Here is a 17,400-nt window from a genome sequence, read left to right as displayed (position 1 = left end):
AAATAACGGATGCGAACATAATTTTTTTAGCTACAGGTTACAAATATCAATTTTTCGCCAATTAATTGCCCTTAAATCTGTTTGTTTTTGTATAATATTAGAATATTTTTTTTTTTGGGACTGTGTTTGTTAGTAGATATAGGGCTATATACCTCAAACCCCACTCAATAATGCAAGACAGTTGGAAAAAAATGTAGTTTAGTTTATAATATATGACCGTTAATTCTGAAGATATAGAAATGCTCATTACACTTCCTTAAACTAAAATATGGAATTTTTCTATTAGATGACAAACTGAAGGCCAATCAGCCGAGATTCTGAGTCACCTGAGCTTATATTGTTCTTATTGTTCCGGAAATAAGAGAATCTAAGGTACCTTAGATGACTTGAAAAGCAGGTAAAAGTTCACAACCGTTATAAGTGCTTACAGTATATAGAAACGCTGACTAATCTTCCCAGAACAGCAGTAATGAACTGAAACTGTACACTGTGATTCACACTGTGCTTCCCCTGATAATGATTTACCCTGATCTATTCAATGAAATTCTCTTATGTATATTCATTTGCTGTTGAGGATTAAAAATGACATCAATAACTAAGCCATTTAAAGCTGGTGATTAGCACTGAAGCTATTTAAGGTACTTTAAGGCAAAAAGCAGATATTTAAGTTTATCTTTTCATGAGAAACACTGACAAAATGACACTTTGACACAATGAAAAGTAGTCTGTGTGCAGCTTATAATATATACCAGTGTACATTTATTATTCCCTCAAAACAACTCAATATACAGCCAAAATGAGCACTTTTCCCTCCAAAATGTCATTTGACTCATTAGCATTACTATCTCTCAGGTGTGTATAGGGAGCAGGTGTGTTAAATTTTTGTGAGAGTACAGCTCTCACACTCTCTCTCATACTGCTCACTGAAAGCTCCAACATGGCACCTCATGGCAAAGAACTCTCAGAGGAGCTTAAAAAATGAATTGTTGCGCTATATGAAGAAAGCCAAGGGTACAAGAAGATATACTGTTAAGATACAGATATTCTATATACATATTATATATATTATATATTTAAGGTAATAAAATGTTGAATTAAATTTAATCAACAATTAATTTAAATTGATGACTCTCTGATTTGCGTAGTTTAAATTATTGAATATGATAATGAATCTATCTATCTATCTATCTAAATCTATGTAATCTATCTGTTAATGAACTAGCACAGCTGACTCAGGTACTTACAGGTACTTAATGAAACAAATCAACATGAGAAAAATGATTAAATGCAACATTTTTTGCAGATTTTTTAAGCTTGCATAGGCCATTCATTGTCCAGCTGCTAATGGCAAACAATTAAACTCAATTAATACAAGCTGATTCATCTCAAACAACTGTCAGATAACCTGACTCAAAATAATTAGTAATAAAATTGTAATAATTGATAGAAAAAATGTAGGCACTTATCAACGAAAGTCTAACAACTCATATATTCAAGTAGGGCTGCAACGATTAGTTGAAATAATCGACAATATCGATTATTTAAATTTGTCGGCTACCAATTTTATTGTCGACTAATCATTAATTTGTAACGATACAAATGCTGTGGGACAGAAGGGGAATGGGTAACTGGCTCACAGATTATAAATATCAGTATTTTCCATGTTCAAACAACATCCAGACATTTAAATGCCTTTTAAATGTCATGTTCAGCTGTTTCTAACGTTTTTAGAGATGAAGGACATGACAGAAATAATCGTTGACTAATTGATAAATCTTGAGATGAGATGTTTTAATATATATATATACAGGGTTTGAACAATGAAACTGAAACACCTGGTTTTAGAGCACAATAATTGATTGTGGTGACGGACAGTTCTGGTGGAAACAGGAGAGTTGAGGTGCACATTGAATTCTGCCGTGATTTGATCAGCCGTGGTTTTATGTTTGTTGGATACAATCCGGGTTAGCACCCGAACATCCCTTTCAGACAGCTTCCTCTTACAGCGTCCACAGTTAATCCTGTTGGATGTGGTTGGTCCTTCTTGGTGGTATGCTGACATTACCCTGGATACTGTGGCTCTTGATGCATCACAAAGACTTGCTGTCTTGGTCACAGATGCTCCAGCAAGACGTGCACCAACAATTTGTCCTCTTTTGAACTCGGGTATGTCACCCATAATGTTGTGTGCATTGCAATATTTAGAGCAGAACTGTGCTCTTACTCTGCTAATTGAACCTTCACACTCTGCTCTTACTGGTGCAATAATGTGCAATTAATGAAGATTGAACACCAGGCTGCTCCAATTTAGCCATGAAACCTCCCACACTAAAATGATGACGGGTGTGTCAGTGTCATTGTCCAACCCCTGTACATGTGATTTATTAGTGCAGTTCCTCTGTGTGTGTATGTGTTTCTGTGGTTCAGACCTGAGAGGTTCTGGGTCTGCTCGTTCCTCTTGTGTGGTAACCCGAAGTCCTCCAGCATGTTCTCCACCTCCTGCTGAGCCTCTGCCAGCGGCCGGCCCTTCAGCAGCGAGTAGAACAGGATGTGCTCAGCCACCGTCATACTGAATACAGGAGAGGAGAAGAAGAGCAGATACAGAACCGTTACAGTAATGCAGAGAGAGACAAAGAGAGAGCAAAAGCATCATTACATGATAGAGCAATTACATTTAAATTTACTGTATTTCACTGATACCCTTATACTTTAACTAGTGCTGGACGATATTACCAAAACTGATATCCCAATATATACAGGTCTCCAGACAAAAAAAGTTGTTTAAGGAGCCAGTGGCTCCTAAAATAAAAAATGTGGGCGCCAATATTTTTTTCTAAGTGCCAAACAATAATGCTGAGTCTTCATTGCAGAAGGTGTGCTTATGGTACACCCCAACTCCACACCAATTGCTTTCATCTCACGCTTGCTTTTGGGGCTAAAAATGGTGTTTTTCATACTTTTTTAATAATTGGAAGCGATTTTTGGGTGTTCAGGATTGCCAGTTCCAGTATTTGAGGCAAATACTGTTTAATGCACAAAAAAATCGTGTAGGTTTGCGCATGCGCAGTGCCTTTAGGAAGCATGTTTTGATGGGTAGCATAATTTGACAAAACACCGGTACACCGGTAGACCACCAGAAACGCGTCTGCGATAAGGGATTACAATTAACCGCCGGGCACATCATAGATATACTTCGCTTTCTGGGTTTGTTTCACGGTCTGCGCTTTGACGTCGTCTGCTATAACGTCACATCCTACAAACTCGGCACAAGCTGTGTCATTATCATATGTTTTCGACATGTCTATTTTTTCTTATTAACAAGACTTGGGGTTGAATTTGGTGAAGGGTAGTTCCTCACGTACAAACAAGCTGCATTAAATTTCATTTTAAGCTCTTTGAATTCTTTCTCAGCTGTTTTATCACATGTAGCGAGTTAAGGGACTTTTTGACAGAGCACACTTTGCTAAAAAACAGTTGCGTGCATTTTTATGCTTTCTACTGTCTCCAATCTTTTTTTAAAATGATGCGCTCCTGTTACAAAGCGATATCTTTGCTTACTTTCTAATAGAATTTGCGGTACAGTCTGCTTTATGTTGTCATACCTGAGCCACGCAAACTCCTGCAGCCAAGAAATTCTGAAATGTCTGTCTGTGGTTGTACTTCTCCTGGAAGTGGAAGGTTGTTCATCCTCGTCTGCATTTTCCAGTAGTCCACGGGTGCAATTAGAGCTAGGCTGGGACTGAGCAGGTCTCTTAAGGTCCAACAAAATTGTAGATGTGTGAAAAATCAGATTTTTCGCTCGCAATTGTCTGCGCGCCAATGGATAAAAGCTCAGCTTAGCTACGCTGCTGTGGTTGTCACGTTTTGGGTGAAATTTTTTTTTTTGCCTAGGCGAAAACGTCCATATGATTGGGCGCCGTAGTACAGTTACGCCAATAAACACAACCAAAAAGAAAGCGGAAACTTTTTAATCAATAAATAAACGCAAAAAACTGTCGTCACTGGCGACTTAATTAATTATATAACTCGCAAAATATTATTTTAAATATTTTAGTCGCAGTATACATTAATTCATACATTGATCAGAAAAGCATAAAGGCACAGCCCAGGGTGTACGTTATCATGCACTGATTTAACTGGGCGTTATGGTAAAAATGTTTATATTTTACAATATTTAAAGACAATGTGCCCTTTTTACCCATCTATAGGCGAGCAGTCAACCGTGCACCGTGCAGCTTGATTTAGAGCATGTCACTGTGTCTTTGCTATCATAACGATGGGAAGAGTACACTTCTGCGTGTCTCTTAACGCACAAAAAGCATGTACTAATTCTCTTAATTATCTTTTTACATTAGCTTTTAATTAGACCTTGATTTTTTTTCTAGCTTTCAATTAGATCATTTTTATTATTTATTTATTATAACTTTTATCATTTTGTTATGATTTTATTATTACCTTATTATTATCTTATTTTTATTTTTCTAACTTTTAATTAGATCTTATTTTTTTATTTTCTAGCTTTCAGTTAGATCTGTTTTATTATTTATTTATTATAACTTTTATCATTTGGTTCTGATTTTATTATTTCCCTATTATCATATTTTTAGTTTTATCTAATTAACTTTTAGTTAGATCATATTTTTTTATCTGTCTGGTTTTAATTGTTTTTTTATTCTATCATATTTGTTTTTAATAATTCTATTTTATTAGTGTTAATTTTTATTTACTTTTTTAATATTTTGCCTGTTTTGAGTGCTGTCTCTTACTCACTTTCTGCCTATATAAAGCACTTTGAGTTGCATTTTTATGTATGAAAGCTGCTATATAAATAATGTTGATTATTGCTGATTTTTTATTATTATTAGGATTGGTGACCTACTGGTGGAAGATGATGTTGTGCTGAGGACACATGCCCAGTGAGTGGCGGATGGTGTCCATGTCCGTGCGGATGTCCTTGCCGTAGATGAAGGCCGTCCCCGAGGTGGGAGGGAACAATCCAGTAAGAATAGACCTTTAAAATAGAGATAATATTTCTCTGGTCAGCTCATAATTTAATATACACAATGAAAACACAGCATGTGGAGCGAACTAGTCAGCTTACATCACATAGAAATAAAACAAGAGACTCTTATAAAGACCCTCCAAATTACAGACTTTTTTTGGCATTTTATTAAAGGAAATAACAACAATGTGTCTATTGTTTGGTAAGGCTGTGGTGTAGATTAACTGGTGGCACCTACATGGTGGTGGTCTTCCCTGCTCCATTATGGCCGAGGAAAGCGGTGATCTGGCCTTCGTAGAAGGTAATGCTAAGTCCGTCCACTGCGGGTTTGGAGCTTCCGCTAAACACTTTAACCAGGTTCTCCACATGAACCCCCACCACTAGCCCGCTCGGCTCTGCCTCGAAGAACACCTTCTCTGTGGGAGGAGAGGAAACCAGAGCATGAGGTTTTAAAGAGCTGTTCAGAACATAGGGCCCTATCTTACAAACTTAGCCAACCGTCGTTTAAATAGCAGCAGTGCTTCTGAATATATCTGTGGTCTGGAAGTGAGATGTGTTCAGGTAAATTTCTTCTGTATTGCTATCTAGGCAACAGAAAACACAGGTGTACCACTGAGTGATTAAAACCTGAATACAATACAACACAGCAGTGCACAAACCCATAGCACAGGCCTGCTGGCAACTATGTAAACTTTTACAAAATGAGCTTCTGCTGAGAAGCGTTGAAGAATGCGCCCTTAAAATAGCAATCCGCCAAAGCCAGAGCTCACCTGACCCTTAAAAGGGAATGAATAGCATGTGACACTCTGATTGGTTTATTGCTGATGACATTAAATACAGCATTTCCTGAGTATACCAGGGTATCTGCATGTATGGTGAAAAACTAAATGTACAATTTTTAACATCACATTTGTAGAAACAAGATAAATGCAAAAATAATGCATTTCCATTTTAAATTTGCAGACTTTATAATGGGTGTGGTTTAAACATTTCCAGACAATAATGGAATAAAAGGATTATCTAGGACACAGGAGAACTCAGTCAGAACTTTCAGTCTTTTCCCAAATCATCACAATTTCTGGCATAAAATCTGTTAATCTATCTGTTAATTTAGTGATTATTTGAGGTTCAAACATTTAATAGTCAGGATTGCTGGTTTTTGCAAAATAACAAGAAAATGAACAGAGTAAACTAATACAAATACATGTATATATTTTAGAAATTTAATTGGCTAAAACTAGACTAAAACTAATATTGTAATAATAACAAAAATACTAAAATGTGACCAAACCTATTTTACATTTTAGTCAAAAGACTAAGACTTAAACTTCAATTAAAATCACTTGTTTCAAACTAACATAAATGAACAGTTTTGGGGTTATTTATTACTTAAATTTATTTTTTTTACCAAAAGTAGTATTATTTAACGCAAAAACCTGCATTATTTGCATGTTTACAGCAGCATCTCCACTAGATAAAAACAAGAAATCATCTTAGTTCAGCTCTATGTTTAATCAGTAAGCTAACCAACATCAAATTTAGAAATTTTAAAACGTAATGTGCGACAGTGAAAACAGAATTATAAATACTCTCTGCAGCATTTTTAAGAGCTTTGGGAAATAATCTGATTTTAGACGTTTAAAGACCAATGTAAGACTTTTAAAGAGCTTTTTAAGGATCGTTTAAAGATTCCCTGTATAAATACAGTATTTACTCTGCTCTGGTTGAACTTTTATAACCTAAAGAAAAACAGTACAAGTATTTTGCTCTTATGTATCTGACTGATACTGAAACACTAAAGACAAACAGAGCAGTTAGTGAATGGTGTGATATCAGAAGGAAGGAATTTAGCTCACTGTGATACACACACACACACACACACACCTCCACCACACATTAACCACTGCTTACAGAATCAACATTACAGCCGCAGGGAACACAAGGTCACCAGCTTCCCGCACTGGCCTGGGAAAGGACGTGTGTGTCTGTGTGTGTTTACAGTACAGTGTGTACACTGTCTATCAAAGCTTTGAGTACAAGCCACTGTTTCCATCCTGGCTTAAAAATGATGATAAAGCAGCCATGTGCTCTGGAAAAAATAAGAGAGCACTTAAAAATGAGTTTCAAATTAAAAACCTCTGGAATATAATCAAGAGGAAGATGGATGATCACAAACCATCAAACCAAACTGAACTGCTTGAATTTTTGCACCAGGAGTAAAGCAGCACAAAGTTATCCAAAAGCAGTGTGTAAGACTGGTGGAGGAGAACATGATGCCAAGTTGCATGAATTAAAACTGTGATTGAAACCAGGGTTATTCCACCAAATATTGATTTCTGAACTCTTAAATAACTTTATGAATATGAACTTGTTTTCTTTGCATTATTTGAGGTCTGAAAGCTCTGCATCTTTTTTGTTATTTCAGTCATTTCTCATTTTCTGTAAATAAATGCTCTAAATAACAATATTTATATTTGGAATTTGGGAGAAATGTTGTCTGTAGTTTATAGAATAAAACAACAATGTTCATTTTACTCAAACATAAACCTATAAATAGCAAAATCAGAGAAACTGATTCAGAAACTGAAGCGCTCTCTTATTTTTTTCAGAGCTGTATATGTATATACCCCTGCTGAGAAGAGTTGGACATGTCCAGGTAGCTGCGCTGTTAAAATAGCAATCCCGCAAGGTCAGAGATCACTTGGCTTTTAAAGGGAATGATGAGCAAGTGACACTCTGATTGGTTTATTATTTCACGCTACGCCCAAAACACACTTATGATTAATTGAATAAAGAGAAACAGTACATGCCTTTTATGTGTTTTGTGTTTTTAACACACTTTGCTAAAAATGCACAAAAGTATTTTTGGAAATAAGTATTTTAGAAGTATATTCACCGGTGCACTATATATCACTAAAATAGGACCCCTATTGGTAATGGTGAGCTGTGATTGGAGCTTACCTCCAGACAGATAGCTCTGGTTCTGGTAACTGGACCCTTCCTCCTCTAGCTTTATCTGCATCCCCAGTTTCTCCCGTCTGTCTCCATGTTTGCAGGTTCCTGGTGGTTCTGAAGGTTGGGTGGTCTGCTCCTCCACTGGCTGCGTCTGGTTATTAGCAGTTTCTTCAGGTTTCTGGGCTGAGTTGTCGATCGATGGTCTTTTAACCACAGATTTCTCAGGAACTAAAGGAAAGAAAGACATTTTACCAGAGGAAATAAATAATAATCTGCATTACAGTTCATATAATCAATATAATCACTGTTACTGATGGGGAAAAAAAACTACACACACTTCTATATCATACTGGATTATTGTCAGATTGTGAAATATACTGGATTAAATCGCACTGAATTAAACGTCCCCAAGTTATACATTTAAAGTTAGCTAAATATTTTTTCCCTTTAAGAGCCAGGTGAGCTCTGACTTGCTTGGTGGATTGCTATTTTAACAGTGCAGCTACCTGGACGTGTCCAACAAACGCTTTTCAGCAGAGGAAACTGACCTGCTTGTTCACGCTGTGAAAGTAGTATTTTATATAATGATATAAAAGTTGGGATTGTGCACTGCCGCGTTGGCAAGATAGCAATGAACATCTGACTGTTGACGTCTGTCTAGGTTGTATTCAGTCAGTGGTGCACCTCTATTTTTCATTACAAAGATAGCAATACACCAGAAATGTACCTAAAGACACATCATTTCCAGACCACCACGTCCATCAGCTACATTAGATATATTCAGAAGCACTGTTGCTATTTAAACAACGCAGGTGTAAAGGTGTGAAAATAGACTGTTGACGAGGTGTAAGATAGCAATGAGCATTGAGACACACCTTGTGCCAAAAAAACCCTTATTATTATAACTCTGGAACAACGTTTGTCTATAAACTGTTGTATATTTAGGCACTCACCTGCTTTTGTTGGATTGGTGAGGTTCAGCCAATAGGACGGCTGAATGGGAAAGTAAAAAGGCCTGCCGATGCCGTACTGCCCTGGAAATACATGCACAGATAAGCAAAAAATCAATGTAATGCCTAGTAAAAAAGGAAGTATATTTAAGAGCATTTAAATTAGGTAAAGAATATGTGCATAAGTGGATTTTCTATTTAAAATACACATTAAATATACATATTTGTAAGCAATATGCTTTAAATTATACATTGTGTTAATAAAAAAATATATGTAGTGGCATTAAATACTGCTTAAAGTGCTTCTTTAAGTAGTTCTTTTTTCCAGTAGCATTAAGCTGTACACAATGTGTGCATCAATATGCAAAATAGTACATGTGAAATTGAATACTTCAAGTGTATTTAAAAAATATGTTTAAAAAAAATACATACATCACTTAAATCTACTTAAGTTAGCTAGTTAGCAGATATATTAAAAAATAAAACGCTCAGAACCTAATGATTTTATGTTGTATTTAAATATAGCTTAATTACCATACTTAATTAAAAATATACTGACATTGCCTTATGTTGTTTTAAAATAGTACATTTAGTATGTATTTTAGTACTTATTCATTTTAATGCTAAAAGCATGTACTTTTCTGTGTTAAGAATACTTTATATTGAATTATATATATATATATATATATATTCTTTTTATATATATATATTGAATTACATATATTCAATTTATATTAAATTACATTTAACTAAAAGTGTACTTCATAGTAGTCTATTTTGTTTAAATACACTATATAGTACTTTTTAAAAGGTATGATCAAAGTTAACTTTTAAACGTTTGATGAAAGCATAATATTAATGTACTTTAAATATATTTTAGGTAAGTACAGAAATCTGTTGAGACATTTTGAAGGAATTGTGTGGTTAATTAGGCATGAAGTACAGAGTATAATGTACATATATCAGTATAATGGTATAGTATTGGCTTTCATAGCTTGTTAGCTTGTTAGCATGTAGCACGTGAGCATCTCCTCTACCTGGGAAAACACTATCCAGATACCAGGCCAGAACAGCGTACAGCACAGTGTCCAGCAGCATCATGATGATGGAGGTGTGGAAGGAAAACTCGTCGCCCTCTAGAGGACTGGTGTGAATGTTGTCCCACTGTAACCCCAGGCCCTGTTCTTCATACCGGGACAGGTACTCCGTCCCAAATCCGAACGCCACCTGAGACATCAGACTCTAAACAAGACAAAAGATCACGACTGCTCAAACTCAAACACACAGTTTATTGTAAGATGCTGAACCACACTCTACATTGCTCTGCCTCGCTCTGCCTCCAGCTTTTTTAGAGCTCCTTCTGTTTGAGGTTACTTTTATTTAGTACGTTTTCACAACAATTTCTACAGGTTTTTAATGAGAACTAAAAACACGATAGACATACAAAATATCTTTGAGCCATAATCTGGAAGGTAAAGATCTCTCTTTGTTGCTTCATGCTGGTAACACAGTTGTGAGTTTGAAGTTAAGAGTTATTTAAAGAGCCACTAAACCCTAAATCATATTTTTTTTTCCATTAATAGATGAAATGTGTTTCTTAGAAGTAATAAAACATACCAGTCCTGCTTAATTTTTTTAAAACATTTCCTAACCTTTAAAAAAACACTTATATTTGTGGTAGTTTTCGCCTCTGCAGCACACTCTCAGGTTAAACTGTGCTATAAGTGTGGTGAAGCTCTCGCTCCTGCCCCACCCCTAAACCCATACATCACTCAGTGCCCCTCCCATTTTTTTTTTTGCCTTTTTCAAATTTGAACTGAGGGTGGAGTCAGCTAAAATCAGGGGGTTTAGTGCCCCTTTAAAGAGGCACAATTTTTTTATTTTTTTATTTTAAACCTTTAAAAAAAGCTTTTAATGCTGTAATTTCCAACTCTGGTAGAACTGTGCTATAGGTGAAGATGATGTTAGTGTACTTTGGTATGCAGACACATCACAATATGCAAATCAGCCAACCAATAATACCGCCCCCTGCTGACATCCAACCAGAGGCACACTGCTGCTGCTCAGCCAATCAGCTCTCAATCCTGCCTTGCCCCTAAACCCATACATCACCTAGTGCCCCTCCCAAACAACTCCTCCTATTTTTTAAGGGGTTTAGTGCACACTAGATAAAACTCCGCCATCTTTAGGAGAATAGCTTTTTCCTGATTTGTAGGTATGGACTATTTTACATTTCAGGCTATTAGGCTGCTGCTTGGAGGAGCTAAAATCAGATTACCTACTGAGGTTGTTTTTATATGGGAAATGGCAAATATGGTCTATGGTAAAGTATAGTTTCAAAATAAAACCCTGTATTAATGAAATATATTATTATTACTGTATATTATTAAGTTGGCTTGGAAAAGCCAGCTTACTCTTCTTCGTTATCTTTTTATTTTTATTATTCTGTGCTCAAACTTTAATCACTATCTCCTACCACAGATTTTGACAGAGAAACGCAGAATTTAGCAGGATTGTTGGGCCTATGCTCGATTAGTAGGGATGCTCGATACCACCGATTCCCTTTCTGTTCCAATACCAACATTTTAAAATGTATTGTATTTCAAATCATAGCTTCATATAAAAACAAAATTCCAAATTACTTATTGATTTATTTTAAACTTGGAAGTCTCTCCAAATAGCCTACGATAAGGGAATACAAACACTTCCTGTTTTATAATACTGGAAGACTTAAATTGAAATTGCCAGTAAAAAGAAAAAAATAAATAAATGAAGAAATGCCACAATAATAGTTGACAATTTGAATATATTCAACAAATTTGACCGATTGTACATAAAAATAGACACATTTTATGAATACCAAAAGTTCACCACAGCTGTTTTATCACAACTACTACAATTTAATGACACCTAGTTCTATATGTAATCTAATATAAATGATCAATTAAACTATCAATTCTTTAGGAAAACTTTCTAAAAATTATCTCAGTGATAAACATATTTTTACTCAAAACTGAACTTTTGCAGCTTTTTGTTAAAGCATGTATTTATTTTGCTACTTATTTAATAACCATAATTATTAATTTGAACAACTCTAACAGCAGCAGTGCTTAGCGCTGCCTAAAGCTGCACCAGGTGGAAGAAAAAGTAGTTCCCATCATTTAGACAAGATCTCAATAGTTTAGTTCCTTTCCACTGTGTTCCTGTTAGTGATATATTGCCTTAAATGACTGAAGTATCAAACGATGTTTTGATTTGAAAATCGATTTTAGAGTATAAAGATTTGGTATTGGAGGTATTGATATTTCAGTGTCGATAGGTTGTTTGTGCTTTTTGAAGACGTTTTTAAGCTTGTTATCAGTACCGCCATTATCTTCATGTCCTTGGTGATGCGGTCCTGCCAGGTGAAGCAGGCCAGGTGAGGCAGGTAGAAGCTGAAGTAGAGAATCCCGCTGCAGGCCGCTGCCAGGTTGGCCTTGTTGAAGAACACGGTCATCAGGAAGCACTGCATAATGGTGGCCGTGGTGAAGGTGAGGAGGAAGATGAAGAGGATGATGGGATTGCTGTAGTTCAGCACCTTCCCTCCCTTTAAACACACAGAAATATAGAATAGCTTTACTTTATTTGGAACAGAGCAAAATAATGTGAAATGTGATTCACACGGATCGCCACAAGAGGTCAGTGCAGTATAAAATAATACATAGTAAGATTTTTTTTTCTTACATTAAGCATTTATTCTATAGTAAAGATAAGAATTATTTGATCCCTTGCTGATTTTGTAAGTTTGTCCACTGAAAATGACATGAACAGTCTGTAATTTTAAGCGTAGGTTCATTTTAACAGTGAGAGATATAAAATATCAAAAATAAAACCCAGAAAATCACATTGAACAAATTATATACATTTATTTGGAATATGCAGAGAGAAATACATATTTGATCCCCTATTAAGGTCCACAAATTAAGAGTTCTGGCTCCTATGAACCAGTTAGACACTCCTAATCAACTTGTTACCTGCATCAAAGAGCTTTCTAAGAGCTTTTTAAGAGTTTTCTAAGGATGTCCGGGACAAGATCATAGACCTGCACAAGGCTGGAATGGGCTACAAAACCATAAGTAAGACGCTGAGTGAGAAGAAGGTGAGAGATCAGCCTAAAACTACACACAGGGGGACTTGTTAATGATCTCAAGGTAGCTGGAACCACAGTAACTAAGAAACCATTGGTATGGACGTTTTTTCTAGAGCTGTTATTCAAATTCTACGTATTCAGACACTCTGCCTGCTTTTGCCTTGTGTTCAGTAAGCAGCTTCGCAATTTCAAACACTGCCTAGTATTTCTAGGAGATTCTTAAGGATGTCAGGGACAAGATCATAGACCTGCACAAGGCTAGAATGGGCTACAAAACCATAAATAAGACGCTGGGTAAGAAGGAGACAACTGTGCAATAGTAAGAAACTAGAAAACATACAAAATGACTGTCATTTAACACTGATCTGGGGCCCCATGCAAAATTTTACTTCTTGGGGTATTCTTGATCATAAGAAAGGTGAGAGATCAGCCTAAAACTACACAGGGTGAACTTGTTAATGATCTCAAGGTAGCTGGGACAACAGTCACCAAGAAAACCATTGGTAGCACATTACTCCATAATGGATTGAAATCCTGCAGTGCTCACAAGATCTCTCTGCTCAAGAAGGCATATCAAAGTTTGCCAATGTACAGATGAGGTCAGATGAGACAAAACTACAGATGAGACAAACTTACAAAATCAAGGGTTACAAAAATGATTTTCTTCTCTGTATAACTTATATTAAATGGATATATTTTACATGTTCTATTAGTAAGATGTATCATAAAGACAAGTGTTTTTTATTGCTTTATTCCTTTTTTTCATTTTATTTATTTTATTTTTTTATTTTTTCAAAATTTCTCCCTAATTTACAAGGCAAATCACCCAACCCACTCATTAGGACTCATTGAGACCCTATCACTAGTGATGCCCCAACACACCAGGAGGGTGAAGACTAGCACACGCCTCCTCCGACACATGTGAAGTCGCTTGTGTTATGTTATGTTGAAGCAGCAGTAACTTAAGAATAACCTAAAAGTTACTTTTTTTATTTCTTTTAAAATCAAGTATTTTAATTTATGATCTTACCTCATAGAGTACCTTTAATCATGAGGAAGATAAGAGATCAGCCTAAATCTACACAAGGGGAACTTGTTAATGATCTCAAGGTAGCTGGGACCACAGTCACCAAGAAAACCATTGGTAACACATTACTCCATAATGGATTAAAATCCTGCAGCACTCACAAGATCTCTCTGCTCATGAAGGCACAACTAAAGTCTAAGGTGAGTTATCGAGATTATCTAGAGAAAATTTGTAATCTGTTTACTTTTTCAAAGTACAGTATCTATGCCATCATTGCACAGATAGAGCGGTTTGTCGCTTAAATGTTTCTCAAATACAGATCACTAGACTTGTGTACTTACAGATCGGATGGAAAATACATATTACTTAGGTTAATTGTAAATATGGCATCTATAGACTTTTTTCTAGAGTTGTTAATCTAATACTACATATTTGTATGCTCTGCCTGTTTTTGCCTTGTGTTCAGTTTTGAGCTACGCAATTTTCAAACACAACCTAGTATTTCTAAGAGATTCTTAAGGATGTCAGGGACAAGATCATAGACCTGCACAAGGCTGGAATGTTCTACAAAACCATAAGTAAGAAACTGGAAAAATACAAAAAGACTATCATTTCACATTGATCTGGATACTCATGGAAGCCTAAAACTACACACAGGGGGAGTTTGTTAATGATCTCAAGGTAGCTAGGACCACAGTCACCAAGAAAACCATTGGTAACACATTACTCCATAATGGATTAAACTCCTGCAGCGCTCACAAGATCTCTCTGCTCAAGAAGGCACATCTAAAGTCTAAATTAAATATTTTTATAGAGATAATTAGTAATCTGTTTACTTTTTCAAAGTACAGTAACTATGCCACCATTGCAGAGATAGAGCGGTTTGTCGTCTAAATGTTTCTCAGATACAGATCACTAGACTTGTGTACTTACAGATCGGATGGAAAATACATATTACTTGTTATAATTTGTAAGGTAGTTGTAAATATGGCATCTATGGACGTTTTCTCTTGAGCTGTTAATCTAATACTACGTATTCGTATGCTCTGCCTGTTTTTGCCTTGTGTTCAGTAAGGAGCAACGCAGTTTCAAACACAGCCTGGTCTTTCCCAGACACTCGCAGCTCCTCCCGCTCACCATGATGATGGCAGTGAGTAAAGCAGTGCTGGCAGCCATCACGAGGAAGCTGTCGATGAACCAGGCGCACCACAGAACCTCGTTAGTGACACCCATGGCCTTCAGCGTCTCCTTCAGCCTCATCTCCTTCTCCAGCACTACGCTCTTCACCATCATAGAGACCGAGTACACCCAGGCCAGCACGATGAAGATGGGGAAGCAGCGGCTCAACGTCAGCATGAACCTTCAATACCGACAGACAGAGGAGACAAAACTACATTAAAGCTTTTAAAAGTACTATATTTTTCAGATTATAAGGTGCACTATCAATGAACATCTATTTTCTGGTCTATAATGATACATAAGAAACACTGGTGCACTAAGTGACACTAGTAAGAATGCCTAATTCGAAGTAAACAAGTGTGTCGACATGTTTCCCTTCTAATAGAGATGCAGTGGAAATACCTAAGTAAACAAAACTATAATTATTATAACTCGTAAACATTTTCTTTTAAAATTAAACGAGTGCTGAATTTTATTCTACACAGATTTGTCTCCTTAAAACTGTTTATTTGGGTGAGTAAAAAAGAGCTTCTGTTTATGTACAGTAAGCTTAGATGTCCAATATTTTGTGTGATTAAGGGTGAGTTTCTCCAGCACTAAGGCTGGGTGCAGCAGCATTAGCATTAGCCGCTAATCGAAGCACTAGCAGGACGTAAATGCTGCTTAATAGTCCTAGACTGAGGTCTCACATAGCCCTTTTAACACAGTAAACATTCAGACTACAGTCCGATATACTCACCTCTGAACAGGGCGAAAGGGCTAGCGCTGCAGTTAGCAGCTAATGCTAATACTGCTCCCAGCCTTAGTGCTGGAGAAACTTCACTGAAAACTCACCCTTATAACGCTGTACTTTAGCATGTGTTTGGCTTTACTGCTCCTTAATACCTGACCGGTAAAATTCATACATAAGAAGCACTGGATTATAAAACACATTTAAGAGACACTACTAAGGATGCCTAATTCGAAGTGAACAAGTGTGTCGCCATGTTTCCCTTCTAACGTGGAAGCTGAGGGAAATAGGCGCCTAAGTAAATAAAACTTTAATTCTTAAAATTCTTAAACATTTTCTTTTAAAGTTAAACGAGTGCTGGATGTTAATCTACACAGATTTCTCTCCTGAAAGCTATTTATTTGGGTAAGTAAAGCAATAAGGTGGGCGTTTTCAGTAAAGTTTCTCCAGCACTAAGGCTGGGTGCAGCAGCATTAGCATTAGCCGCTAACCACAGCAGTGCTCCAGTAACCCAGGGTGCTATCAGCCAGTGGTTTGTCCCACGTAGCTTGATTTAACATGGCAAACATGCAGACTACAGTCTGATATACTTGCCTCAGAAAGGTGAAAGAGCTAGTGCTGTGATTAGCAGCTAATGCTAACGCTGCTCCAGCCTTAGTGCTGGAGAAACTTCACTAAAAGCTCACCCTTATAAAGCTGTACTTTAGCATGTGTGTGGTTTTACTGCTCCTTAATACCTGACTGGTAAAATTCATACATAAGAAGCACTGGATTATAAAACAAAAGAAGAGACACTATTAAAGAAGTACATAAAACTGTAATTCTTAAAAAATCGATATATTTTAAAGTTAAACGAGTGATGAATGTTAATCTACACAGATTTCTATCCTGAAAACTGTTTATTTGGGTGAGTAAAAAAGCACTTCTGTTTATTTACAGTAAGATTAGATTTCCAATATTTTGTGTGACTAAGGGTGAGTTTTCATTGAAATTTCTCCGGCACTAAGGCTGGGTGCAGCAGCATTAGCATTAGCCGCTAATCGAAGCACTATCGGGACGTAAATGCCACTCGATAGTCCTAGATTGAGGTGTCACGTAGTTTATTTTAACATGATAAATACACAGATTAAAGTGCAATATACTCACCTTTGAACAGGGCGAAAGACATAGTGCTGCGGTTAGCAGCTAATGCTAATGCTGCTGCATCCAGCCTTAGTGCTGGAGAAACTTCACTGAGACTTTACTTCCTGTATAATGCCTGACTGGTAGAATTCATTCATAAGGAGCACCGGATTTTACATAAGGTGCACTGTTGAATTTTGGAAAAATTTATGGATTTTAAGTGAGTCTTATAGTCCAAATAATACATACATAAAATATACATTCCACTCAAGATCTATACAGCTCTGGAAAAAATTAACAGACCAC

The 17,400-nt window shown here is 36.4% G+C and overlaps 1 protein-coding gene across 2 annotated transcripts in view; it reads right to left on the bottom strand.

Moving 5' to 3' along the window:
* Positions 1-17,400, bottom strand: part of abca4a (ATP-binding cassette, sub-family A (ABC1), member 4a) — a 133,672-nt gene that overhangs the window by 61,971 nt on the left and 54,301 nt on the right. For both annotated transcript variants that reach the window (XM_022666636.2, XM_022666637.2), the window contains exons 15-22: positions 15,201-15,423; positions 12,272-12,493; positions 9,945-10,149; positions 8,911-8,991; positions 7,964-8,185; positions 5,241-5,418; positions 4,880-5,011; positions 2,430-2,569 (exon numbers count right to left, since the gene is read on the bottom strand). In XM_022666636.2, coding sequence (XP_022522357.2) covers positions 2,430-2,569; positions 4,880-5,011; positions 5,241-5,418; positions 7,964-8,185; positions 8,911-8,991; positions 9,945-10,149; positions 12,272-12,493; positions 15,201-15,423 — 1,403 coding nt within the window. The remainder of the gene's footprint in view (positions 1-2,429; positions 2,570-4,879; positions 5,012-5,240; positions 5,419-7,963; positions 8,186-8,910; positions 8,992-9,944; positions 10,150-12,271; positions 12,494-15,200; positions 15,424-17,400) is intronic.

The sequence above is a fragment of the Astyanax mexicanus genome, chromosome 6 (genome assembly GCF_023375975.1).
Source record: "Astyanax mexicanus isolate ESR-SI-001 chromosome 6, AstMex3_surface, whole genome shotgun sequence".
In the NCBI taxonomy this organism is placed as follows: Eukaryota; Metazoa; Chordata; class Actinopteri; order Characiformes; family Acestrorhamphidae; genus Astyanax; species Astyanax mexicanus.
The sequence above is the reverse complement of the archived record's forward strand: the minus strand, read 5'-3'. Positions and strand labels throughout refer to the sequence as shown.